Below are 24,569 nucleotides of genomic sequence, written 5' to 3'. Positions count from 1 at the left end.
AACTCTTCCACTACTTGAGAAAAGCCGTAGTCGCGCGGCGATTTCACCGCCGCATACTGTGTGAAACGCCCATAGGGAATCATGCGGTGCAGGATTACATTTTAAAGTATAACTGTGCGTTCACAACGGACGCGAATAGCGCGTCAAATTCGCGCCTGCCGCGTCTAGTTATATGCTTGACCACTTTGTGTCCATTCGCGCGTCAAAAGACGGTAGCGGTCAGAACTCTGGTGTACTTTGGACGGAGCGTGCGGTCTGACTGACAATAGCCAACTCCCGACATCTTTTGACAGCGTATCCGCACTTAATTCTGACCGCCTGTACACCTATCTCTGAGGAGCTGTTTGGTACTGAAACCATTGTCAGTCAACAACATTCTTTTTTTGCAAGGATGTTTGAAATAGTTCGACAGAAACTATATAACAACAACGACAGATGTTGCTTAGAAACTTGAGTGATAGGCTTTGTCCTATTTAATTCATGTTATTTATATTTCATATTTTTTTTCTGTGACATTTTTTTTCTCTGCTGACAGTACAATGTTAAAATAGCCTAATATTTATACTGACACGAACACAATTTTTGTATAGCATTTATAATTATTATAGGCTACTCCAATCTCCTTCTTTCCATTAGAGACATTTGAATGTGAGATTATGGAAACGAGATCTAAATTTTGTGGACCCGTCAGGTCAGGAAAAATAAAGCGGGTGAACACCGAGTGTATTTTAAGCGGTTGCTGAATAGAACCTTGTGGGAGCGGGACGAAAAAAAAACAGTCCCACGCAGACCTCCTTAAACCTTAGGTGTGTATGTGTGTGTCCCCGAATAAATAATAATAATAAAAAAGGAATAAAGTTCAAAAGTCGGACTGTACGGAATGAGGCATGATTGCTATTCACACCTTTATTAAAATGGCTGTAATATGTTACCACAATAGTAGCCTACTTGATCTGTTTAAAATGGTTTCCTTGATATATGCATAAGGTGTTAAATTAAAACTTAAAAATCAAAATTTAAATTTGTCTAATCCAGTAATTCATTTTTTCTATTTTTGATCTGAGCACAATCAGAAAATCAGAAAACCCGTCCTTATTTTTTTTTTTTTCATTTCAGTTTAGGAAATAAATAATAGAAAAACAAGTCGTTTTTCATCTTTTTATTTTTGGTTTTAATTTGAAAAAAAAAAAAAAACGATTGAATGAATGATCCACGGACGGTGACGGACCCATCATATTCCGCAATTATAGGCCTATATAAGAGTATTTAATTTGTATCCATAGGCCTACTCTGTGTAGCTGGCCCGCCATCTACTGGCTAAAAAAAATATTGGCCCGCGGCCAAAGTTACTTGCCGACCCCTGGCATACAGCATTATACCAACAACAGGGTGAATGATTTTTGGGTGAACTATCCCTTTAAGGAGCCACTCTGAACACCATTGCATCAGTATAGCAACTACAAAACAATTGTTTAGCAAAAACAGTGGCCAACTCCCCTGCAACCACCCAGAATGCCCTAGCAACTGCCTAACAGCCAATCAACCACACTTGCAATGTTGTATATACAGTATTATCCAACACTTAACACTGAATAGATCCTCAAGTGTTTCAAATGTATCAAGAGTAAATAACCTTCAAATTTAAGTCAATGGTTGTCAAGCCAACATTCAAAGTTTGTTTTGGCAAAACTCCTTTTTGTGGTTCTACATGTGATGTTATGTGTGCTTAGGTGTGCCGTGCACCGAGGGCGACTATAAACGGTGGTCTCCCTCTGACGAGAGAGGAAACGGCTGTCTGCTCGGCAGAGAGATGGTGTACAAGCGCCGCTCTCCTCACGCCACCTGCTTCAACGGTGAGGAATTCGACAGGCCCGTCACTCTGTCCAACTGCTCCTGCACTCGTCAGGACTATGAATGGTATGAGCTGAGACCCCCTCGGTCTACGTTTATCTCATGTTGCCCTCGTCTTCACCTGAATACGCAATCAATTTTCTCTGTTTTATTGACTCATCTCTCTCTGTTCCCAGTGACTACGGGTTTAAGCTGAGCGAGGATCTGTCTCTCGAGGTGTGTGTACCTGATCCTGAGTTTTCTGGAAACCTGTATGCCCCACCAGTTCCCTGTCCGGTGGGCACAACTTACCGCCGCAGCAAAGGGTGAGAATGTGGTTATCCATCTTTGCAAACAACCATTATGATTATATACTCTACCGTTCAAAAGTTTGGTGTCAGTAGGATTTTTTTATTTATTAATAATTTTATTCTGCAAGGATGCATTAAATTAACCAAAAGTTAGTTTAGACATTTTATAATGTTACAAAAGATCTCTATTTCAAATAAATGCTGAAAAAAAACACAAAAATATTAAGCAGCACAACATTGATAATAATAAGAAATATCAGCATATTAGAATGACTTCTGAAGGATCAGTTGACACTGAAGACTGGAGTAATGATGCTGAAAATTCAGCTTTGCCATCACAAGATTAAATTACATTTTAAAATACATTAAAACAGAAAACAGTTCTTTTCAATTGGAATTTGTAAATTGTAGCCTTGGTAAGCATAATGGACTCATGGAATCATCTTACTGACCCCAAACTTTTGAATGTTAGTGTATCACTAATTAAAAAAATATTCACCTCTTTTCATCTTGTATTATCTTACAATACTGAACCAGAGAGAATTTAATTAGTTTTTTCCACCTTGTCACTAATATACTTTGTCACAGATAAATATTATCTCGTCAAAATAAGACTTCTACCAGATTTTTTTTTTTTTTCTGAAAATTTTATTATATGTATTTTATGTAACTTCTGAAATGAGTTGGCTGATTATCAACAGTAGTTTTGTCATATTAAATTAGGTGGATACTTACAAAATATATATATTTTTCGAGCTTACTATTATTATTATTAGATTGTAGAGGTCACTTTAAAGAGCATTTTTCTCTCTAAAAGCCAAATCGCATCTGTTGTGAATTGTGATTCAGTGCTGTAAAACAGCGAAACAAAAGAGAGTCCAAAGGGGTGAATCCTCATTATAGGCTCTGTGTCCTTCAGGATACGGATTGTTAGCCGCCGCCACCATCAGCAGCAGCCCGGGAGCATTATTAGATCTGCCACTGCTGTGTCACCATGCATCTCTCCTCTCATTATCTGCAGTCGAGAGGAGAGGATTTATTTAGAACATGGACATGAACCGAATTTAGCTGGATGAGTTTATATCGCTTGCTCAGTCAGTTGAGATGTGAGCTGGAGGAGGTTAATTACTATTAAAAATGATTCCTGGGAAAATGTGGAAGTAATGTTAATTACGATTATTTAGGGACGCTCAGATGTATTAGGACTATATCTGTTTTCAACCATTTTTGTTATTTAACATTTAGGACAGTTTATGCTATTTATCTTTTGTATTTCACTGTGGAACTTAATCTAGATCTATTTAAAGGGATATTGAAAAATTACTACTGAGATTTAACACATTTGAGACCACTCTAAAAAAATCGCTCGCCCTTTAAGAGCATGTTTATGAAAACATACATCTGTGCTGATAAAGATATTTAATGATTCTTATGCACACAAAAATCCATCAATACTGATATTTATGTGGTTATTTATTTAATTTCCTACAGTTCAAATCATAGAAAAACAAGAATTAGCATATTTCAAATAAGCTTGGAACATTGGTACTTCTCAAAATGTTACCTGAACATCAAGACAGCAAGAGGTGAAATTAGGGAAGCAAGGAAATTCATTGATGTGTAATTACAGCATCACCTAGTGTCAACTTTTTGAAGTAAATTCTTCAAGAAGAGAAATTTTTAATTTCGAAGATGATTTCCACTGATGTCAAGTTGTGTGATCTGACGCTTTAGGTATAGGAAGGTGTCTGGAGACAGCTGCAGCGGGGGAGATGTCGAAGCTCGGCTGGATGGAGAAATGCTGCCCTGTCCTGTGGGAGGTACAGTAAGAACCTCCTCCTCAGCTTACACAATCATCTTATCTGAGCTCTTTTTATGGAACACCACACAGTCCTATGGGATGCAACAGGAAGATCTTGAGTCACAGTTCATAACATGGCCTCAAGCTTATAAAAAAGAACTTCACAGAGAAACATCAAGTCAGAGAAATGAAATTGTAAATGAATAAATAAATGAATAGTTTATGGTCTGTGCGATTTCTTTTAAAGTTTGTATTAGGCAAGGATGCATTCAATTGATCAAAAGCGACATTAAAGACATTTATAATGTTACAGATTTGTTTCAAATAAATGCTGTTGTTTTGAACTTTCTATTCATCAAAGAACTCAGAATTATTATTTTTATCACTGTTTCCACAAATACATGGTAAGACAAGACTTAACTAAGTTTTAGAAGTAGTTTTCATTGTTAGTTCTTGTTAACTTATATCAACCACAGCAATAACCAAAACATCAAAACTGACCAAATTTTAAATGAGATTTATATCTTTATCTTGATTTTTCACTGGTGGACTTTTTCAAAATGCTGTGTTATGTACTCGTTTGTTTTCACTTATGACATAGTAACCAGATGCAAGATATAGAATAATGTTAGACCTTCACTTTTTCTCTTGATCTAATCTTTCATAATAATTCCGTTTAGTTGTTTGGTAGCAAAAAACACATAAAAAATACATTGGAAATGTATTTCACTGTAAGCACACAATATGACATTTCATATACAAATCACAGTAATGTCTACAACTGTACCTGAATGTGTGTCCATAATAAATGCATAAATGTGTAATGACACAGTGAGATGTCATGATGGACAGATGCATTGAAAGCTACTCTGTTGTTGTACAAGATGATGCCTAGTCATTACTCTGGCACCTCATAGATTTAAAGCGATAGTTCACCCAAAAATGGAATTTTTTAAAATGGAAGACATTTTAAAGAACATTGGTAACCAGACATTTGACGGCATTGACTTCCATAGTAGGAAAAAAAGTACTATGGATGACAATGGGTGCCGTTAACTGTCTGGTTACCAACGTTCTTTAAAATACCTTCTTTTGTGTTCAGCAGAAGAAAGAAACTCATACAGGTTTGGAACAACATGAGGGTTAGTAAATGAAAACAACATTTTTGGGTGAACTATCCCGTTAAAACATTGCATACAGTAATGTGGACTGCCAGTCCTAAAGATGGGATTTAAAAATTGAATTAGGATTGTCTGTAGTGTAATCAAAAGCCCATCTTCCCACCGAGCTGTTCAAGAGCCGTCACTGTCTAGACTGCCTCTTTTCTCTGGCATTGTAGTGCTCAGCCACTTGACCACGCTTCAGTGGCTGTGTTGATTGGCTTGCCTCTCAGACTAGAGGATGCTGGGAATAAAAAAGGGGCCCTTTCAGAAAGCTCAAATCTGAAGCAGTGGGAGAAGAAAGTGATGTGACTGATGGGCCATCAGATTTCTTTTAAGACTATCAATGAAATAGAAAATGGAAAGTCTTCCCAGATGAGTGGAGGCTGTTAGCAAGGACCAACTCCATTTTAGTGCCAGTGGTTTTGAGATGAAATGCTCAACGAAATCTCTTAACTGAACACTCTTGCCGCCTTCTTCTTCTTCTTTTAGAGAGTAATGAGTTTATCCTGTATGCGGTGAGGAACTCCATCCACCGCTTTGATCTGGCCACAGGCACAGACCAGCCGCTCCCCCTCTCGGGTCTCCATGAGGCGGTGGCGCTGGACTTTGATTATGAGAAGAACTGCCTATACTGGGCTGATATTTCACTGGACACCATTCAGGTGAATAAATCTTTATAGGGATGCACAATATATCGGTGCCATATATTGGTTATTATTGACTGATATTTTGTTATTTGTGAATACTGAGAATTTGTTATTTATTGTGTTGGCTGATATTGTATATTTAATTGGTGTTCAGTTGTTCACATCTATTTCTCCTATTTGTTATATTTAGATGACCTTTGCTTAAAGTTAATCTTTAATAACACTTATAATTTATTGACACTTTAATGTCTTTAAACTGTAAAATAGCAGATCTCAAAATGATTATACATTTTTCATGCTGTGCATTATAACTTTGTGATGCCTAAAGCATCAATTTTTAAAGCATTTAAAAATTAGTTTACTTAGTGTCTTTTTTTAAATGTATTAAGACAAAATAGTTTAAAATGGTAATGTTGTATTATAAAATACAAAATAATACAAAATATTAACATTTCAGTCGTTGTCCATAACAAATAATTATCAGCTTTTTTTAAAAAAAATCCCAATTTTATACAATTTTTTTTAAATTGTGTATATATATATATATATATTAGAGAAATTTTAAAAGCAATGTATAAGCATTTTGTATGTTTTTGTGTAGAGATTGTGTTTGAATGGAAGCTCTGGACAAGAAGTGATTGTCAAAAAGGACCTACAAAACGTGGAGGCGCTGTCATTTGACCCCATCAGCCGGTTGCTGTATTGGGTGGATGCCGGTGCTCAAAAAATCGAGGTAATCTAATGTTAAAACAACTTCAGCAACATCAGTTACAGACATTCGTTCATGTAGTCGTCCTCACACTGTCTCTCGTCCAGGTGTCCAACTCTGATGGAGACCTGAGACGCACTCTGGTCAACTCTTCAGTGGTGGAACAGCCTCGAGCCCTGACTCTCATGCCAGGAGAGAGGTACGGTGTTCCCATAATCCCCTTTGTTTTCCTTAGCCGACCTTTTGCTCCCTGAGTACTAAGCTGCATGTGCTGTCTGTCTCTCTTAGCCTGATGTTTTGGACAGACTGGGGCGATCGCGCGGCGGGCGTCTACCGCAGCTGGATGGACGGATCCAACATCTCCTGCATCGTGTCCGAGGGAGTTCGCTGGCCCAATGGCATAACGGCAGATGAGTCATGGCTGTACTGGACGGAGGCATATGGAGACCGCATTGAAAGAGCAGACTTTAATGGAGGCCACCGCACTGTGGTAATGGAGGGCCTGCCTCATCCTTATGCCATTGCTGTTTTTAAGGTAGGCCCAGTCTTATCACTTTCTGGGAATGTTGCAACTGGTATTCTATCAAACCTTATTTGATAATCATAAACTCATTGTTGAACTGGTCTTTGTTGGTGTAGAATGACCTGTACTGGGATGACTGGTCTAGAATGGGAATCTTCAAAGCACCTAAATCAGGCTCACCAGACAGTGAGATGATAGTGGGCAGACTGACAGGAGTGATGGATCTCAAGATCTTCTACAAGGGAAAGAACAAAGGTCAGTTCTTAAGGAGACACAGTCGTCCTGAAACATATGGAAACTATGTTAATTATTACGGCATGAAAGGGTAATAGCCAGTAGCCTTTAATTTCTATAACAGCTACACAAAACCACACTTGTCAGCTTGTATTGTTAATGAATGCTAAATAAAAACATTTTTAAATGTTTTTATTTTGAAATATATAAATTCCCGTAAATTCCTTAGTGATATTTATAATTGGGCGGGGGGATTTTTATTGTAGTTCTTGCATTTTAGTGGACAAGAACACAGGGTTATTATCGTTAACTAAAACTAAAACCAGAACCATATAAAAGTTTTCATCACTTAAAATTAAATAAACCTAAATTTCAATAAAATATATATAAAAAAACACCATTTACAGACAACATTTATATTTTAATTTAGTTTAAGTACAAAAATAACTTAAACTAAATGAACTAATATGCAGCAGAAACAACGCAACTATCCAGGTGGATGCTGCACATTGGTGGTGGTTGAGGAGATTCTCCCCCCTTCTATGCAAAGCGCTTTGAGTACCCAGAAAAGCGCTATATAAATGTAACAAATTATTATTAACCGTGGCGTCCTATATCAGGCCTATTTTTCAGGAGTATTTTTAGGAGAAAACTATAGCTTTGATGGCCTTAAACCTATCAGACACGAAAAGCCACAGAACTCTGTTTTGACGTAAAATATAAAAATAGTAAAAAAAAAAAAATGTTTCTCCCCTGTAGGTCAGAATGCTTGTGTGGATCAGCCATGCAGTCTTCTGTGTCTTCCCCAGCCTGGAAACAAGCATCACTGTGTTTGTCCCGACGGAGTTTCCAGCACCATCCTGCCGTCAGGAGAGCCTCAGTGTCAGTGTCCCAGTGGATACCAGCTCCACAATAATACATGCGTTAAGACAGGTCTGACAGAAACAAAAGTGTCAGATATCAATAGCTCTAAATCGTAAATCATTTTTATGAAGTGAGTTTGATTTTATTGATGTTTTTCTGTCTGCTGCCCATCAGAGCACACCTGCTTGCCGAACCAGCACCGCTGCGCTAATGGGAAGTGCATCAGCAGCATCTGGAAGTGTGACAGTGACAACGACTGCGGCGACATGAGTGATGAGCAGGGGTGCCGTGAGTGACATCATCAGCCCCGCCACCTCTTTCTCATATAAAACAACACTAATGTACGAATGTTGAGTTTCATGTCTTTCTCTCACTGTAGCCTCCACTTCCTGTGACCCTGCGGTTCAGTTCCGCTGTGTGGCCTCAGGTTCCTGCATCCCACTGGCCTTCAAGTGCGACCATGAGGATGACTGTGGTGATAACAGCGACGAAGAGCATTGTGGTATGTGTGTGTTTAGAGCTTGATGTATCCAATATTCAAGATATATCTAAGAGGATTTTGCTGTTGGTATAAAATTAAGTGGTATCGTGATATTTTATTGCACTTTGTAATTGATCCTTAAGTTTAGAGACCGCATTACAGACCAGTTTAGAGATCACGCCCCATCTTTCAAATATGAAAACGTTATGATATACATTTTTTTTTAATAGTGTCTCAGAATCAATGTTGTTTTTGTCAAATAAAACTTTAAAAAGCTGAAATAAAATGTAATATACGTAATTAATTTATATTAATAAATAAATTGAAATGCTTCCTTGGCAACTAATTGAAATGAAATATGTTTTTAGTTGAAACTGAAACAGAAAAATGTAAAATAAATAGAAATATTTTTCTAAAAACAAAACGACTAATACATAAAACGTAATTCAAATGAAAACTGAAAATATAAAAACAAAAGCTAATTCAAAAAATGTATACATACTATAATAGTATATAAATAATATAATATATAAATAAATGAATTTAACTTCAGTAGCAAAAATTGTTTTAGTGTAATTTATTTGTCAACTGTTTGTTTCAGTGAAATAATAAATATGATTAATAGATTAATTTGTGAACACTTGAAGTTCAGGGAAGTCTATGTAATGTATGTTAATGGGAAAAAAAAAATATTTTAATAAAATTTCTGTTCATGAGTATAGATTGTTATATTAATATAATACAAATTATTAAAATATCTTTCTTCTGTTAATTAAAAAAAAAATAGAGCCTTTCCAAAATAGAGTAGAAATATTTTGAGATTTTTCTTTTTTTTTTTTACATTGCGGTTCAGGGCTTCCGTAGTTTGATATGACTTCCTTGGATTGAAAAAACAAATCTCAACACATTTTTTAGAGCAAATACATCAATATTAATAATATCTTGGAAATCATTGCAATGCTAAACATCATTGAGAGACTTTTTTTAGCTATATTGTATATGTATGTTTTATCTTGATCAGTTCAAATAACTTGGATGGAGCGCTCATATTTTATCTGCTTTCTTTTTAGAGTCTCACCAGTGTGGACCGGGAGAGTTCACCTGTGCAAGAGGCGTGTGTATTCGGGACGCATGGCGCTGTGATGGGGACAACGACTGCAGGGACTGGTCAGATGAGGCCAACTGTACTGGTGAGAGAGACTCATTTACTCACAGGTGCATAAAATATGCAGTGAAATATGTCACGTCTACATCCTTTACGTTTTTTTCTTTTCCTCTTTCTGTCTCATAAAGTGGGTCACCACACATGTGAGAGCAGTAGTTTCCAGTGCCACACGGGTCACTGCATTCCTCAGCGCTGGGTGTGTGACGGAGATGATGACTGCCAGGACGGCTCAGACGAGGACCCTACCCAGTGTGGTCAGTCACAAACACTGCCGTACTCACCTCCCTTGTTTCATTGTAAACTATATGATTTTTATTTTTATTTTTTTGGAAGACAGTGCATTTTTGAACATCAAATGTTCTGTCAAGCTCCAAAAATAACATAAGTGTCCGTACAGTCTCATTTATCACGTAAAGTCTTATGTATGTATGATTCTGTGTAATTTGACATCTATTGGTTTTGTCCGGCAGGGCGTGAAAAGTGCAGCGGGTTCTTGTGCGCTAACGGCACCTGCCTGCCCGCTAGTGCTCACTGCAATGGTGTGGAGGACTGTCCAGGGGGCGCTGATGAGCAAAACTGTGGTATGCGCTTCCTTTTTTATTTAATTGCAATTGGTTTTTTTATGTTGTGTTGTCATTGAAACTAGATAAAGGTAATAATGAGGGTCTGTTCCTGCAGGTCCCCTCTGTGCGCACTATATGGAGTTTGTGTGCAAAAACCGAGCGCAGTGTCTGTTCCAGTCTCTGGTGTGTGACGGTACACGACACTGTGCTGATGGATCTGATGAGGACGCAACATACGCTGGCTGTCGTGAGTCCAACAATTTGCTAACTGATATGTGATTATTATAAACCGTTCACTAAAGGAATTAGCTAAAAGCCCTTTGTGTTCTAACTGAGACTCTACATTTAACATGTTTAAGTTAGTGCAATTAATTATATTAATAAATAAACATTTCATAATGTACGCATTTAATCATGCTCCAAGTGTAAATACCTTAAGATATTCCTATGATTGCATATTTTAAAATGTCATTTTATTCCTGTGATGGCAAAGCCATTACTCTTCAGTGTCACATGATCCTTCAGAAGTCATACTAATATGTTGATTTGGTGCTCATAAAACATGTCTTATTATTATCAATGTTTAAAACAGTTGTTCTGCTTGATATTTTTGTGGAAACAGAGATGCTTTAATGTTTAGAGGATTCTTTGATGAACAGAAAGTTAAAAAGAACAGCTTTTATTTGAAATATAAATCTTTTAACACTATAAAAGTCTTTTGAACAATTTAATGCATCATATGAAATTTCTTTAAAAAAAATCTTACTGACTCCAAACTTTTGAACGGTTGAGTGTATATTATATTATTATTATTAATCATAAAAATAGTTATTAAATTATATGTGTATAAAAATAAGGCAATCAACCTACTTCTTATGACACTTTTTGCAATGTCTATTGCTTTTTTCTCGTCTGCCACAATTTATTGTTCTAACTTATTATCATAATTATTCATAATATCTCAGCAAGAATATGTACGTGCTTTCCATTTAATTAAATTAATCAGCACATCATGTAATTAATATGATTCCATTTTTGAATCAATTGACAGTCCTAAACGTGGACTTTGGATAGACTTTGGATGAATTGATTTGTTCTCTTCTCTTCCACAGCAACTAACCCTGAGTTTGAGAAAACATGTGACAGCTACAACTTCCAGTGTTCCAATGGAATGTGTGTGACCCTCGAGTGGAAATGTGACGGTATGGACGACTGTGGCGACTACTCGGACGAGGCCAACTGTGGTGAGCAATAACTCCCACACTGATCAAGAGGCCAAAGGTCAAATTCTAGGTTGAATTTATATGCGTCACACTGCACATTGACTTCATGCTGTTAGACAGAATTTTGGCTATGGAAGGCTACAGACTTCCAGTCAGAGAGTAAAATAAATCAGTAGGTCCAATCCAGTCGCACCTGGGACTAGTTTCAAACAGTACTGTTCACCTAGTTTCTGCGCTTGTTTTCTAATGAGTTTGTGTGCTTTCTGTTTCAGCTTCCCCAACCGAGGAGCCAGGCTGTTCACGTTACTTTCAGTTTGAGTGTAAGAACGGCCGCTGTGTGCCTGCCTGGTGGAAGTGTGATGGGGAAAATGACTGCGGTGACTGGTCTGATGAATCTCAATGTTCAGGTACATAATTTAGACCTGTATAGTTTGTTTGTAAAGTGCCAACAAAAGACACATGCTCAGTGGATTAATTACGATGCATTATGTTGTGTCTGTGTACAGGTGGCGGATCTCCTCACACACCTGCGCCAGGTCCAGCTACCTGTGCTCCTAATCGTTTCCGCTGTGGTTCTGGCGCGTGTATTGTGAACACCTGGGTGTGTGACGGCTACGCTGATTGTCCTGATGGCAGCGATGAAGTGGGCTGTCCTACAGGTGCCTTCCCTGCTCTTTTATTTCAGAAAGACATGTTCATTTAATATATTGGTTTTATATATTCGTAAAATCTTTTTTTTTAGCTTCTACCGATAATGTTTCAGCTTGCATCAATCAATAACATGTTTTAGCTTGCATAAATAAATTAAGCTTAGTTTAATTAAACTCTTTTTTTTTTATAATGTGACATTCGGCACTCATGTTCATACATGCAAATTCACGCTCTTCAGCTCAAACTGGTTCAGTGGGTGATAGGACAGTCCAAGAGCGCCACATTTCATTTTTCCCAGAGCTTATTCAATTCACTTATAAACTATATATATAATACTATATTAAGTGTTGTCACTCAATAATACTGTCCCTAGAAACATATTTATAAATAAGTGAATATCTTAGAGGGCTTTCACAATGGTCATGTTTGCTGCGGTCTGAGTCAGAGCCTGATTGTTCCCAGTGTTCCCGGCAAACATGCACGGCACATGATAGAAAACAGGATGGTTTTTTATTAATTTGGTGCTCTCAAAGTTCTCAATTATAAATAAAATAATTCTTAATACCAGATCTCAAGTGAATAAGTCTTAGAAAAGCTAGTATTTTAATACTAATTCAGTGCAGAGAATGAGATTTATTGAATGGGGAAAAAAATTTCACATAGGGAGCCATTTAAATGTAAAATAAGTTTAACCCTTGCCTCTTTTCATGGCTTATTATATTGGTGTCCTGCTTCTGTCTATTGCTTAGTCAAAGGCTCTGTGACTCCAGTGGCAACTGTTCCTCCATCGGGCCGCTGCTCTAAAGACCAGTTCCTGTGCCTGAAGCCTGCGACCTGTATCGCTGATTGGAAGCGCTGTGACGGACACCCTCACTGCCAGGATGGATCTGATGAGTCCAACTGCCGTAAGTGTCGTAACGTTTTGACACATCTACTCACTCTTTTCTACCGTTCTCCTCATTTTGGAAAAGAAATAAAGTCTTTAAATCTGAAATAACACAAACACTGTTACACTGCTTAGCCTCAACCAAAAATGTCTTCTACCTGCAACCTTTTCATTCTTAACTCTCCGTTATATTTCAGCCACTCATGGTCCGTTGCTCTGTGTGAACGGTACTCTCTGTGCGGATGGCGAGGCCTGCGTGCTGAACAGTGAGAGGTGTGATGGCTTCATAGACTGTTCTGACAAAAGTGACGAGAATAACTGCACTGGTGAGACACTGAGAGACGTTCATGTTGTGTCTGCTGACTGCATTGTACCACAATAAGACAACCTGACTGTTCATGCTGATTTACCCTTCTCAGTGGATATGCTGGTGTACAAGATTCAAAATCTACAGTGGAGCGCCAACTTCTCCGGGGCTGTGATGCTCACCTGGTCAAGACCCAAAAATATGCCTACAACATCCTGCTCTTTTATCATCTACTTCAGGTAAATTTAGCTTTCATCTACACCTGTGGTTATTAAGCTTTTCCAGGTGGTGGACCATTTCAACTGTGAACCAAATATCACAGACCACTTAACCTTTATTTGTTTTGTTTTGTGATGTCCCAATTAAGTTTTTTGTGCCCCCGATCCGAGTCATTTAATATTGAATATCTGCCGACCCTGAGTCCTGATCCAATACTTGTATTCTCTTGCTATGTGCACACTTAAAGTTAAAAGTGATTTAAGTACTTAAAGTTACATTAAAATCAATCAACAAACGTAGACATCAAATATGCGAAACAGACCTAGGGTCCACATGGGTCAATAACAAAGGTTGTATTTATTTTATTTTATAGGCAGGTGGGTGTCCAGCAGTGGACGTCTATGGACACGAACAGCAATAAGGGCAGTGCCGTTTTGACCGTGTTGATGCCGGACACCACATACCAGGTGAAGGTTCAGACTCAGTGTCTCAGCAAACAGCACAGGACCAATGAAATTCTCACACTACGCACACCAGAAGGATGTAAGTCTACAATAGCAGCACAGTCACTAAAATCACTCATAGAACAACTCAGATTTACATGGAAGGGATATGTTTTGTCTTCCGTTGCTTCATTGTGTCTGACGTCTGTGTTTGTGTGGCAGTGCCGGACCCTCCTCAGGGTCTGCAGCTGAGCTGTGACAATGCTGAGGATGGGACCGTACTGTGTTCCTGGAACCCTCCTGATAAAACGCATGGACTCGTCAGGGAGTATATTGTGAGGAAGATGTCTTCAGTTCTTTATAGCATTTATCAACGTCTACTTGCATCTAACTGGCTGTGTGTGTTGTGCAGGTGGAGTACAGTGAGAAGGACAGCGCTGAGTGGTTTTCCCAGCGTAGCACCAGCACCAGTGCAGAAGTGAAGAACCTGCAGCCCAGCTCGCTCTACAGATTTAGGGTGAGACACTCAAGAACTTGTATAAAGTTATTTTTATGTGAACTTCTGTTGATGATACAAGATCATCTAGATCGCTTCGTCTAACAATGTGTTCATCTGTTGTTTCTCAGGTGGCTGCCGTCACAAGCAGAGGCGTAGGAAACTGGACAGAAATTAAATCCATAGTTCCTCAAAAAGGTAAGGAAACTATATAAAAGCAACCTTCACAGAAGAGTGCTGACTCCCCCTGCTGGACATGTTTTATCTCATCCACCGTTTTCCTGAGCAAAAGATGAGCACATGATGGATTCTAACTGTTTGTATGCTGTCCTGTTCCAGTCTCCATAGGAAGTTAACCCGTTGTTAAAACGGGGTAAAAAGAGCAACTGAATTAATTCAACTGAAAAATTTAAATGAGCGCAGGGTTGCAAGCTGTGCTGTTGCTGACTGCCACAACAACAGCAATAGACTGAAGTAGTTCTTGGAAAGTATGTGTTTTGTTTTGAGCACCAGCAAATCTGAAAAGAATGTCCATATACGGCGCCATATGCCTTGCATTTTATGCCAAAGACTGACATGAGAAAACGACCATGGCTTGAAGCACTTAAGTTAAAAAACTCCCCATAAAAGTTATGTGCTCGCTCATCATTTTGAGGACAAAACCAACCCGAACTTCACTGATCGGGAGCTGTATGTAGGATATGAGCGCCCATCTGTTTCCAGTGTAGATTCATGTCATCTACACACTTATTAAACTTTGACGGGTGAGGCACTGACAAAAGACGGTCATTGCGACACTGTTAAGTGATGACACTATGAAGCCATGTGCTTTTTAAAGTCATTTTAATAGGTTTAATGTTGCATTATCAGTTTGGAAAATATGCTAATATAACTGGAAATGCAAAGGATAAATCCACTGCGAGACTTCCGCGTTCAGGAAAAAATGTGGATAGGATGGTTGGAACAGATTGAGTGTCATTGTAAACTCCCATTTCAGCATAAATATAAACAGGTCAATATGTATCTGTAATTTAATATCACTGGAAATGTCATGTGATGATATGAATAATAATGAGACAGGGCTTTCTAAAAGGATAAGACCATACAGTCTCATAAATGATTGAGGCATTCAAAATAACGGATACTAACATTTCATTAAAAATAAAGGATTTTAACATGATATTTTCAGATTAACACTGACTTTTCAGCATCATTACTCCAGTCTTCAGTGTCACATGATCCTTTAGAAATCATTCTAATATGCTGATTTGCTGCTCAAGAAACATTTCTTATTATCAATGTTGAAAAGGATTTTTAGAATGATTGAATAGAATGAATTGAAAGAACATAATCTTTGTATCATTATGAATGTCTTTACTGTCACTTTCAGTGATTAATGATCGATTTGATGCATCCTTGCTGAATAGGAGAAAAAAAACAACATACTGAACCAAACCTTTAAATGGTAGCATATCTGTTAATAAGGATTGGTGGTATGATCAAAGACTTATCCTACAATATCTTTTCACATTATATCACTATATCTCAATGATCTTGTCAGAGTAGACTGGTGACTATGTATTTTGATACAGATATTTTACTGGAAATATTACCCTCAAATGTTTTATATATTGCATAAATATCTAGTTGTATCTATCTTAATGTTTTAACAAAAAAATGCTGTAGTGTTTCATGACTCTTTAATAATGTGTCTTTCAGCTCTCTCTCCTCCTAATGTCGCGATCACCAGCATCACAGAAGACTCAATGACTTTGTCAATCACCAATGATTATAAGGTCCAGGTTGGTCAGATTGTTTTGTTTTCTCTGTGCAGGGTTTATGTCATGACCTCCTTCAAATGTAAATATAATATTGATCTCTCTCTTTCTCTCTCTGTTACGTGAAGCACTACATTGTCGTTATTTCGTGGGTATTTGATGAACATGTGAAGGAGAGCTGGAATTACACTGTCTCGGGAACATTGAAAGGTAAAACACTTCACAGTCATCAAACATCCTGTCAGTGTTTCTGGAAGAAGATACAATTTGTGTGCTCTTTTTTGTATAGCCACTAACCTGACAGCGGGGATGGAGTATGAGGTGGCGGTGTGGGCTCACACGGATGATGGAGACAGTCCTACTGCTCTGTCCCGCCAGCAGACCAAAGGCACAAGACCTCCCGGGCCGTCACTGAAGGCCAGAGCGCTCAACCAGACCGCTGTAGATTGCAACTGGACCGGCCCTCAAGCTGAGGTGAGACTAACTCATAAACACTTAATAAACACTCATAAAAGTGTGCGGTCACATTTATAGGTGAAACTTAAAGGCCGAAATCCACTAATTTCAATAGGAATTTGTGTGTTCGGGAGTTTCGCATTAGGGTGAAAAAGTTCACTATGTAGATTTCGTTCATGTTCAAGGTGGTCATATGAACTCAGACTATTGAGTTGCTCACTTTTTATTAAAATATAAGACTTTTACACAGATTAGCTCCAAATTCATACAAGCTCTGTGTTAGAGCTGCACGATTCTGGATAAATTGAGAATCGATTTTTTGTTTAAAATAGAGATCACGATTTTCCCACGATTCTGAATAGACAAAATAACATAAATTACTAGAGGTTCTGACAAAATATTAATTATAAAAATATTTAATCAATTTGAGTTAAAAAATGTTTTATCTGTTTGAATGAATGATTCAATCATAAAGACTTCACTTGTTTCATTACTGGATGAAACAGCGATTTTGAACAAATTTCTTGAATGAATGAATGAACGATCCAATGACAAATACATTTTTAACATTCACTTATCGCCACCTAGTGATGTAATGATGTAGTTAATACAATCTTTGTAAAGTATCAAGTTACGTTCAAAAGGTGATTTACTCTATATTGAGACATCAGTGTTTATTATCCGAACTATAAACTTTTATCCCAGTACTAATGTGATAAATTGAATTATTGTAACAGAAATAATGTTACTGTGTTATGTGGTTGAAAAGTCTGTTTGTGAAGCCGTTTCAAACCTATACATGACAACTGCAGGCAGCGCCAACGAATGTTCGCTGTGTGATCGTACTTCTCCAAGGTTTAATGGACATAGTCGAATCATTGTCATTTAGGAATAAGATTGCGTGGTTTGAATCGAGATCGCAGTCTTTTAACAATTAATCGTGTAGCTCTACTTTGTGTATTTAAAAGTATGAAAAGAAAAAACTATAAATACTGTAAGATATGAGATCAAGTAAAGCACTCATTGGTCACACTGTCTAACTAGTATGTACTAAGATTTAAATTATCACTTGAGGAAGAAAGATTTTAGGGTTTAGTCATGCAAATTCGCAGCGTTGACTAATAGAAAGCTGCTTGGTTTGAAAGTGGCTTCTGTGTGAGCTTTTGCTACACTATTGGCAATAGATAATGGACCTTTTTTGCTGAAATTTCGCTAATGTGACCACACCGTTAAGCTGAAAAGAGGCTAGTGAGACACCATCTTCTGATTTCGCAGGTGTATGGAGTGTTCTACGCCACCTCTTTCCTGGATCTGTACCGCAGACCTCACAGGGTGAATACCACCTCCACCAGTCTGACTGTGATCGTTGACAGCGACGAGCAATACCTCTTCCTGGTTAGTATCCACCCTCACTTTGAAGATCCGTTTTGGCACCATGATGTCCAGATGAAGTGACTGTGTGTGTTGTTCAGGTGAGGGTGATCTCGCCATACATGGGTCCTCCATCAGACTATGCTGTAGTGAAGATGATCCCCAACGAGCGACTTCCACCTCGAAACCTGCACAAAGTGCGAGTGGATAAGACGCAGGCCACTCTGAAGTGGCAGCCGCCATTCGATTCTCCCAGCAGTCCTTTGGTATGAAAACAAAGTCAATTTAAATGTTTTCATGATTTAGTTATGTCGGATGGGGGTGTTTCAAGCATCTTTGTGTATATATCAGACATATGCAGTGCACGTGAGAGATACGGTTCGTAAAACGGAGCGGGACTATAAGGTGAACACTCAGAACAACACGGTGGAGTACACGCTGAAGGGTCTGGAGCCTGGAGGACGCTACAGCATCACCATCAGGCTGCTCAACATGAGCAAAGAGGCCAGCTACACACTCAACACGGGTAGAGTCATCTCTTTTCTTGCCTGAAACATTGTATCATAAAAAAGGTCACGGGTGCCTGAAGGATTTCATCTGTCGGTACACACAGAGGGGGAGTTTTTTAGCAAAAACAAATGCAAACGCATTTGGCCAATTCACAGAAAGTCAGTCGGAGCGCTCATATTACAGTTGCAGACTCCACTGAAAAAAGTGAAACACTAAATGTGTTTAATATGTTAATATTAGTTGTATAGTACTTACACTTTATTATGTAATTTACGGTATGAGAGGCAATCATATAATATGGCACACAGTGAAGTGCCTGCAACCTCTTCAGCCCACGATGTAGCAGAGCCTGCGTTTATAACACACTTTCTTCATTCTAAAAATATTAAGGGCACACATTTTCATTAACTTTTTTTTAAACCAAATCCTCCATTCCCATCACTACACAACCATTCAGAAGTTTAAGGTTGGTAATTTTTGTATTGTTTTTGACAGATGCCTTTTCTGCTCACCATGGCTGCATTTATTTGATCAAAATATAGTAAAAACAGTAATATTGTGAAATATTATTGGAATTTAAAATAACTGTTTAAATATATTTTAAATTGTAATTTATTTCTGTGATGACAGCTGCATTTTCAGCATCATTACTCCAGTGTTCAGTGTCACATGATCCTTCAGAAATCATTCTAATATGCTGATTGGCTGCTCAAGAAACATTTCTTGTTATCAGTGTTGAAAACAGTTGTGCTGCTTAATATATTTATTCTTTTATGATTAGAAAGTTAATAAAAAACAGTATTTTGTAACATTATAAATGTATTTAGTGTCACTTTTAATCAGTTGAATGCATACTTGCTAAATAAAAGTATGAATTTCTTAAAAAAAAAACTGACTTTTACTGACCCCAAACTTTTAAATGGCAGTTTATTTATGGTATAAGTAAAAAATGTGTTATTTCATGGTGTTTTTGTTGTTGTTGTTTTGCTCTAAGCCTATATTTATCCATTCCACACAGTTTCTCTGCCTGCACCTGAAGCCCTCAAAATCTTAGAAGAACAGGATCATGTGTTCCTCTTCTGGAAGAGCCTGGCTGTGAAGGACCGGACCTTCAATGAAAGCAGGGTTAGAAACCACCTTTAAAGTCCACATGAAATCCACGTTGACTATTTACTCAATTAACATTTCTGGTTTAATTGTGTATGATTTATTGGTGCACATTATCCCACAGAAAACTGTTTGAAACATCTTTCCTATTTGGCTTTTTCCATTTCCTTGTTTTTGTTGGCTTCGCTAATGATCGCTTGACTCTTCAGGGCTATGAGGTGTATGTGCATGACAGTGTCACCAACTCCACCATGTGTCTGGGTAACACAACGGAGACGTTCTTCAGGATCAACAGCTTGTTGGTGGGCCATAACTACACGTTCTCAGTGCGGGCGCGCTGCCTGCTCAACAACCAGCTGTGTGGAGAGGCGGCTGTGCTGTTATATGACGAACTGGGCAAAGCAGCAGGCATGAGCTTTTACACACTAAACATTTTTGCCTATATGTCTGTGGCTATTTGTTTGATCCTGACACACATTTGTCATCGTTCAGGGCCGAATGATGCCAAATCTCAGTCGGGTAAATCCGAAGACATGGCGGCGGTGGTTGTTCCAGTGTTGTTCCTGCTGTTGGTGGGTGTGTGTGGAGGCCTGGTGGTGCTTTATCTCAGACACCGTCGGCTACAGCACAACTTCACCGCCTTCGCTAACAGCCACTACAACTCTCGCCTGGGCTCTGCCATTTTCTCCTCAGGAGATGAGCTGGGTAAGACCAGCTTGAGTCCTATACCTTTCATGAAGTCTGTATTTTGCTTCAGTGTACTTCAGAGAAGTGTAATTTACTGTAGTTAACTTCTCTTCCGTTTAGTTCAGTTAGCTTCAATGCAGTTCACTTTAGTTCACTACACTCCATTTTAATTCAGCTTAGCTCAGTTGTTTTTCTGTTTACTTGTGTTGATCAGTTGACCATTTTGTTTCAGTTCAGTTTAGCTCAGTTCACTTCAAGTTCACTTGGTTCCATTTTAGCTCAGTTCCACTTAAGTTCACTTGTGTTTAAATCGGTTGACTTATTTTAGTTCAGTTCACTGCAGTTCAGTTTAGTACACTTGTGTTTAGCTCAGTTGACTTTTAGTCTCTTCATTTTTGTTCAGTTCACTATAATTCAGTTAAGCTCAGTTGCCTTCATTTTAGTTCACTTAATTTCCGTTTACTTGAATTGAGTTTATTTCAATTTGGTTTACTTGAGTTGTTTACTTCAATTCAGGTCAGTTTACTTCAGGTGTGTTGTGTTCAATTTATTTAATTTCACTTCAGTTCAGTTAAAGTTGACTTTATTTGAGTTCACTTATATGTAATTTAATTTCCATTTAGTTCACTTAAGCACTTTGTTCAACTGAATTCAGTTCTGTTCACTTCAATTCAGTTTAGTTCAGTTGCATTAACTTGTTTTCAAATCAATTCAGTTCTGGTCCCTTTTAATTAGGTTCAGGTCACATGACTAATGTTTATTTCACTTCAGCTCACTTTATTAAGCACAAAGTTTTACATGCTAAAACTTAACTGAATTCAGTGAGAGTTCTGGTCACTTCAGTTCAGTTTAGTTCCGGTGCATTTACTTGATTTCAATTCAGCTTAGTTTAGGTCACTTTTAATTAAGTTCAGGTCACATGATTTATGTTCACTTCTGCTCACTTTATTTAGAGCACAAACTTTTCCACACTATGAAAATGAGCTGCTAATGTTGTTTCTTTGTTCCCTCTCTTCTGAAGGTGACGATGATGAAGACGCTCCTATGATCAGTGGCTTTTCAGATGACGTTCCCATGGTTATTGCATAGCTGGACAACTCTTTCTCTCCTCCTCCTTCACTTCCCACTCCACTTCCTCATCCTCATCATGTTTTCTTACGTGCCCATCCGGCACACCTTCAAGCTGCAGAGCTCCCTTCCTCTTGACTTCTCCCCGTCACTTAGAAAAACGCTGGATTTATGTTTCTGGACCCCGAGGAAGAAAAGAAAGCATGGAGCGAAAGAGATATTTTTAAATATAAGATGCACTTTTTTCGGATGCGCAATAACTTATTTTTTATATATAATATATGTGGGTATTGGACTTTGTAGGCATTAACTGAAGCAAACTGTGAAGGAGTTTGTCAGCTGATCGGCAGACTTACTAAACAGGGAACAGACCCTTAATGTATAAACTCTCACACGAGCATTACATTTGCTTTAAGCCAAAACAAGTATCTAGATATGGGTACATCAGTGCAAAAATTCACAAAAGAAAACAAACTAGAAAGCAAACCTCATGTACACAGATGAAAATGGACCAATGAATGCTGATAAAAAGGGAGGGCGGTACGTAGGCTCTTGACAGTAAATTGCACTGGATCCGATTTTTTTGTTGCATACCGTATGCTCGATTTGTGTCACTTTGTCAGTAGGCCTGCATTTGTCCATGGTACCTTGTTTACACTTTGTATCCATTGTTAATTTCCTTGCTCAGCAATAGGTTTAAAATTCTCCCTGCTTTTTGAAAATGTGAAAATTGTTGCCTATTTTGGTTGTTTTATCAGCTATTTTCAGAAAAGAATGACCAAAATGAAGACAATATAGGTTATTAGTGTAATTTACATATGCTCAGTCCATAAAAAATGCTTATGTTCACTGTCTGCTTTTTTCCTTTGATTTATCCTACGCATTTTATCTAGCAAAGAATATTATTGCATATCCTGTGTGCTGCCATGGTTTTAGTCCTTTAGTGTTCTCAGGGAACTGGGTTAATGTAGATGTACCAGCGATATCAGTCACACTGCCACAGGCAGCGCAGTGTGTTTAATTCGGAGACTATTGTGCTGTACAGTAGTTCCATATTGCAGTGAAGCCTGTGCAGCTCTTGTCTGAGCGAACCAGAAGGCTTCATCTTAGTCTCTTGTGCCAAGCTTAAGAAAAGCAGAGGGTAGCGCAGACGTCTTGCCTTCCCGAACAGTTGTGAAGAGGTACATGTGTTAAATCCATGTTTCATTTTAACTGAATTGTGGGTGTTGCTTAAAGATTTGTTTATGAATGTATTTTTTTCTTCTTCTTTTTTGTATCTTGTATTGAGGTGACCAGAAAAAAGGAAAATGGTTACGGTCTACCCCCTGCTTATTTGTGTTCAAGGATTTTAAATGAGGTTTATGGCCAGTTTACATTAAATGCTTGTGGTCATTATTAATGATACTCTCTCCCATTGTTAATTGGCAAAACTGTTCAGTTGGTAGATGCGGCTGTTTTTAGTAAAACTGTGTTTCTTTCAGTACCACATTGCCTTATTACAACACACTGAGTAAAGTATGTAGCAGTATGTCAATGTGATCACACATGTACACACTCACAGAAAATTGAAAATTGTATAAAGACAGGAATAGTGCGATAGGAAATGTGTGTATCGACATATTGTGAATTACCACTGTATAATGTTTTAAAAGTTCCAGTGCAGCACTTGTGTGAATCCTGAGCCACCATTTTTATTTTGTCTTGTTTGTATTCTTTACTCGCAACCATTTGTGGCGATATTTGTCATGCCCAATTTGAAACCCATTTTTTTTTTTTTTTTTGGTCAATAAGATCTAAACATTTTTACATAGCAGTGACGTTGGACACCGCCATGTTTAAATATTTAATCTTGCCTGCCTACTGAGGGTTTTAAAGATAAGAATATTTTAAGTGGTACAGTATGAGATGTTTTATGAACCACTTATGCTGAAATAAATGTGGAAAAATGTTAAATCTGACTTCTCTTGCTTTGTGTAACTCAATGGGTTAATAATCACGCTCTTGCAAAATAGTATGATTCGAACTCAGGGAAAATGTTTTTTTTTATACAAAGACTGAAATTGTTGTCGAAAAGCTTAGGATGGTGACGTTGAAGTCATGCGACTGGTGTTTACATATGGTTCGTTTATAGCCGTTTAGCTTAGACTTCTGCTGGTTTACGCTTCAAGATTTATAAAGGTTGTTCATTTGTGAAGATTATCATAACGAGTAAGAATCATAAGCTTTTGTTAGTCATAGACCTTATTTTCTGCAAAAATCCAAAAGCCAATGGAAAAATCCTAATGGGTATTTGTCGAGGGAACCAGGGTGATACTAACTTCCGGGTTGGCCTTCAAAAACACCTCACACCTGCACCTCTAAATAGCAAACCACAACGATCCAACCATCCAATTAATTCCCAACGGAAAAATATTAAGAAAAGATTATTGTCGTTTAATGCCGACTTTAATGTGCATGTGTGAATAAGTAAACTTGCTTAAATTAAGGAATAATTAGGAATCTCCCGAAAAATCGACTCAAATCAACTTATTTATGCTTGGTGACACATTATATGAAATAAAAGTCATTTCTGTAAATAAGTAAACCTAAAGAAAACAGTTTGCTTCATTTCCCTGCCTCAGCCTCTGGCCCTTTTGCCCGGTGTTTATTGATGTGTGGGCTTTATGTGAACCACAATTAGACATGTTTATAGAGGTGGGATGTCTTTATGCAAGGCATGTTCCTGTCTCTGTTTATTTGAACTTGTCACCCTTTATTTATCCTCACATCAAACTCCTCCAGCACAGATGTTGCGTTCGTGACGTCACGGTGAGCTCGCGGTTTCACAGCTGAACGCTTCAGAGCGTTTCGTTTGCTCAATGAGCTGCTCTCTTTAACCTGCTGTATTTGGCAGAACAATTAATCTCTGAGTAATTAAACATGCATGCGCTAAAATAGTGACTCTGATTGTAGATCACGAGTGCCATTTTTTGCCAGCGTTGTGTAGCTATATAGCTTAAACCAGCTAACATAACCTACAACAATTATGTCGTCTAATTAAAAAAATAGATAATATAGAAATATTTCAAATTTTTTT

General features: G+C 37.9%; 1 protein-coding gene across 1 annotated transcript in view; it reads left to right on the top strand.

Moving 5' to 3' along the window:
* sorl1 (sortilin-related receptor, L(DLR class) A repeats containing) overlaps positions 1 to 23,450 on the top strand; it is a 56,944-nt gene extending 33,494 nt beyond the window's left edge. The window contains exons 14-48 of the mRNA XM_081371356.1: positions 1,731 to 1,917; positions 2,028 to 2,156; positions 3,876 to 3,961; positions 5,595 to 5,767; positions 6,354 to 6,485; positions 6,569 to 6,660; positions 6,750 to 6,996; positions 7,101 to 7,239; positions 7,978 to 8,151; positions 8,257 to 8,370; positions 8,462 to 8,584; positions 9,634 to 9,753; positions 9,857 to 9,982; positions 10,199 to 10,309; positions 10,407 to 10,538; positions 11,404 to 11,535; positions 11,787 to 11,921; positions 12,021 to 12,173; positions 12,915 to 13,070; positions 13,249 to 13,377; positions 13,471 to 13,597; positions 13,951 to 14,120; positions 14,243 to 14,355; positions 14,433 to 14,537; positions 14,648 to 14,714; positions 16,236 to 16,318; positions 16,423 to 16,504; positions 16,584 to 16,768; positions 18,026 to 18,145; positions 18,223 to 18,387; positions 18,473 to 18,647; positions 19,650 to 19,756; positions 19,948 to 20,146; positions 20,231 to 20,443; positions 21,447 to 23,450. Of these exons, the coding sequence (XP_081227482.1) occupies positions 1,731 to 1,917; positions 2,028 to 2,156; positions 3,876 to 3,961; positions 5,595 to 5,767; positions 6,354 to 6,485; positions 6,569 to 6,660; positions 6,750 to 6,996; positions 7,101 to 7,239; positions 7,978 to 8,151; positions 8,257 to 8,370; positions 8,462 to 8,584; positions 9,634 to 9,753; positions 9,857 to 9,982; positions 10,199 to 10,309; positions 10,407 to 10,538; positions 11,404 to 11,535; positions 11,787 to 11,921; positions 12,021 to 12,173; positions 12,915 to 13,070; positions 13,249 to 13,377; positions 13,471 to 13,597; positions 13,951 to 14,120; positions 14,243 to 14,355; positions 14,433 to 14,537; positions 14,648 to 14,714; positions 16,236 to 16,318; positions 16,423 to 16,504; positions 16,584 to 16,768; positions 18,026 to 18,145; positions 18,223 to 18,387; positions 18,473 to 18,647; positions 19,650 to 19,756; positions 19,948 to 20,146; positions 20,231 to 20,443; positions 21,447 to 21,514 (4,769 nt within the window). The 3' untranslated portion in view covers positions 21,515 to 23,450. The remainder of the gene's footprint in view (positions 1 to 1,730; positions 1,918 to 2,027; positions 2,157 to 3,875; positions 3,962 to 5,594; positions 5,768 to 6,353; positions 6,486 to 6,568; positions 6,661 to 6,749; positions 6,997 to 7,100; positions 7,240 to 7,977; positions 8,152 to 8,256; positions 8,371 to 8,461; positions 8,585 to 9,633; positions 9,754 to 9,856; positions 9,983 to 10,198; positions 10,310 to 10,406; positions 10,539 to 11,403; positions 11,536 to 11,786; positions 11,922 to 12,020; positions 12,174 to 12,914; positions 13,071 to 13,248; positions 13,378 to 13,470; positions 13,598 to 13,950; positions 14,121 to 14,242; positions 14,356 to 14,432; positions 14,538 to 14,647; positions 14,715 to 16,235; positions 16,319 to 16,422; positions 16,505 to 16,583; positions 16,769 to 18,025; positions 18,146 to 18,222; positions 18,388 to 18,472; positions 18,648 to 19,649; positions 19,757 to 19,947; positions 20,147 to 20,230; positions 20,444 to 21,446) is intronic.
* The last annotated feature ends 1,119 nt before the right edge of the window (positions 23,451 to 24,569 follow it).

Source organism: Scardinius erythrophthalmus (genome assembly GCF_964197995.2).
Source record: "Scardinius erythrophthalmus genome assembly, chromosome: 7".
Classification (NCBI taxonomy): domain Eukaryota; kingdom Metazoa; phylum Chordata; class Actinopteri; order Cypriniformes; family Leuciscidae; genus Scardinius; species Scardinius erythrophthalmus.
This window is presented reverse-complemented; position numbering and strand designations above follow the sequence as displayed.